The 2171-nt window shown below is 63.3% G+C and overlaps 1 protein-coding gene across 1 annotated transcript in view; it reads left to right on the forward strand.

The window, feature by feature from the left end:
- Positions 1-2171, forward strand: part of NKAIN4 (sodium/potassium transporting ATPase interacting 4) — a 14618-nt gene that overhangs the window by 12334 nt on the left and 113 nt on the right. Inside the window, 1 exon segment of the mRNA XM_007462276.1 lies at positions 1018-1102. Coding sequence (XP_007462338.1) covers positions 1018-1102 — 85 coding nt within the window.

Here is a 2171-nt window from a genome sequence, read left to right on the forward strand (position 1 = left end):
AAGCTGAGGGCTGGCCACAGGGGCCTGAGACCTGGCCTCTTAAATGGGTCCCCGTGCCACAGAGGTCCAGGCCTGAGCAGAGACAGGGGAGGCCCTGGGCTGTGGGCACCAGGGGTCAGTGCACCCCCAGCTCCTCCAGTCTGAGGGCTCCTGTGCTGCGGAGCTGCCCCCCACGATCCCCACAGATGTCACAGGTGGAAGGCTGAGCGCTGACCTACAGAGGAAAGTCGCCCCGCCCCGTGCCCCCTTGCAGCTGGGAAGCGGCCCACCTTCAGGCCCAGTGCCAGCGGGGACGCATCTGAGGGGAGTTTGCATGTCCCCCTCCCGTGAACACTCTTGACTTTTCCTCTGATTTGCAGCATCAACACTTGGGTGCCCTCGCCAGCCCTGACCACCCCAGGCTCCGACGGGGTCTCGCCGGGGTGAGCCGGGGCTGGGCGCACCCAGGGGGCCCACAGCTCCTGTGGGCAGAACCTTCCCTGGGATCTGAATCAGAACTCAGAGCCTCTGTTCCCAGAGGTCAGGTGGCCGTGCGGTAGGCAGTCCACGTGTCCTTCAGAGACCAGACTCAGTCCTGGACCAGCCCCCAGCTACCCTCAGTCCTGGTGCCGGGTGGCCCCAAACCATCACTCAGCCCACAGCCGGCTGGGAGGAAAGAGAAGGGGCTTCCTGTATTGGTTACATTAAAACGTTTTAGGACGGGAGCCAGCCCTGGGGTTCAGAAACGTGTTAGCTTTGCCCAGCAAGCTCCGGCCGCCCATGTGCTGTGCAGACACAGCTTTGAGGCACTGTGATTGGGACAGCCCAGCAGGGCACGGGGCAGCCCCCCGCTGAGAGCGCCAGCATCCTTTGAAGCTTTGCACCCAGTGGGAATTCACCCTCTGCTCTCCAGTCTGGGCAGCCCGCGGCCCCTCCCACCTCTGCGTCCTCCTGAGTGTTTGCACTTGGGAACATTCTCCACTCTGCCGTCCTGTCCATTGTTTGGGTTTGTATTATTTGGGTCTTGGTTCCTTTCAGTTGATTTCATTGGTGGATTTGACCCATTTCCTCTCTGCCATGTCAGTGAAAAGCCTCCCAGCCTCTCATTCGAGCAGGCATGCCTGTAAGCACGGCTGCAGAGCCTGCCCCGCTGGCCTGGCCAATCCAGGTAGCATAGCCGCCAGGCTCCTCTCCTTGGGGAAACCTCACCAGGCGTCTGTCTGCCTGTCCATCCATCATCCGTCTGTCCATCCCCCACTTTCCCACTTGCTCCGTGCCGGCTCTGGGCCAGGTGTGGGGTGCAGAGGCTCTGGGCTCAGCCCCCGTGCCCAGCAGAGTCTGTGGGAGTCGGGGCTGAGAGGCCACCCCCCAGGAGAGCGATAGAGCGATTTTCCTGGGTCTCACGGTGGCAGGAAATTTGAGGAGCTGGTTTCCTACTTTTGGAGGATTAGGCTTCTTCCCCTCTTGAAAAGCAGTGTCCACGGCCCTGACCACCCCGGGCCTCAGTGCGGGTGCCTGGGCCACTGGCCCCCCTCCTCCGAAGCGGCCTTTGCCACGGGCCCTGGCCCACATGGATTCCTGAAAGTCAGGGTCAGCAGAGGTGGCTGTGGTCCTTCTCCTGGTAGAGCTCTGCTTCCTCCGTCTCACCGAGGCCGTCAGAGTCAAGCCTGCCCTTCAGGGCTACACCTGCGGCCATCCCTGGGGACCCTGGCCCTCTTGGTAGCCCCCCCAGCCCTTCTACCCTGTAAGGAGAGGCCTCACTCAGACCCCTGAGCCAGGGAAGGGTATATGGGAGTTGATGACCCGGGCACACAGGCTGGGAGAACTGGCCAGGCTGGACACGCCTCTGGGCTTTCCCCCTGGCCATGGAGCTGGGAGGCCAGAAGGACCTAGGGTGAGCCCTTCACTCTGCTCCCAGCCCCCTGGCTCAAACCCCAACGAGAAATTTGTGGCCAGCGTCAGCTCTGCAGGGACAAGGCCCCCAGCTGCCTGCGTGGGGAGCCCCGGTCCTGGCCGGGCCTTGCAAAAGCCCGGCCCCTCCCCGCGCCCTTTCCCAAAGGCCAGGAAGCCCTCCCCTTCTTGGATTTTGTCCCATTTGCTCTCCAAGGGATGAGGGCACAGCAGCCCCGCTGACCGCGCCTTCCTCCCGCTTCTCTGCCCCTGCTCACCCCCCACCTCGCCCCGCAGGCCAG

This window comes from Lipotes vexillifer, unplaced genomic scaffold (assembly GCF_000442215.2).
Source record: "Lipotes vexillifer unplaced genomic scaffold, Lipotes_vexillifer_v1.1 scaffold1798, whole genome shotgun sequence".
Taxonomy (NCBI): domain Eukaryota; kingdom Metazoa; phylum Chordata; class Mammalia; order Artiodactyla; family Lipotidae; genus Lipotes; species Lipotes vexillifer.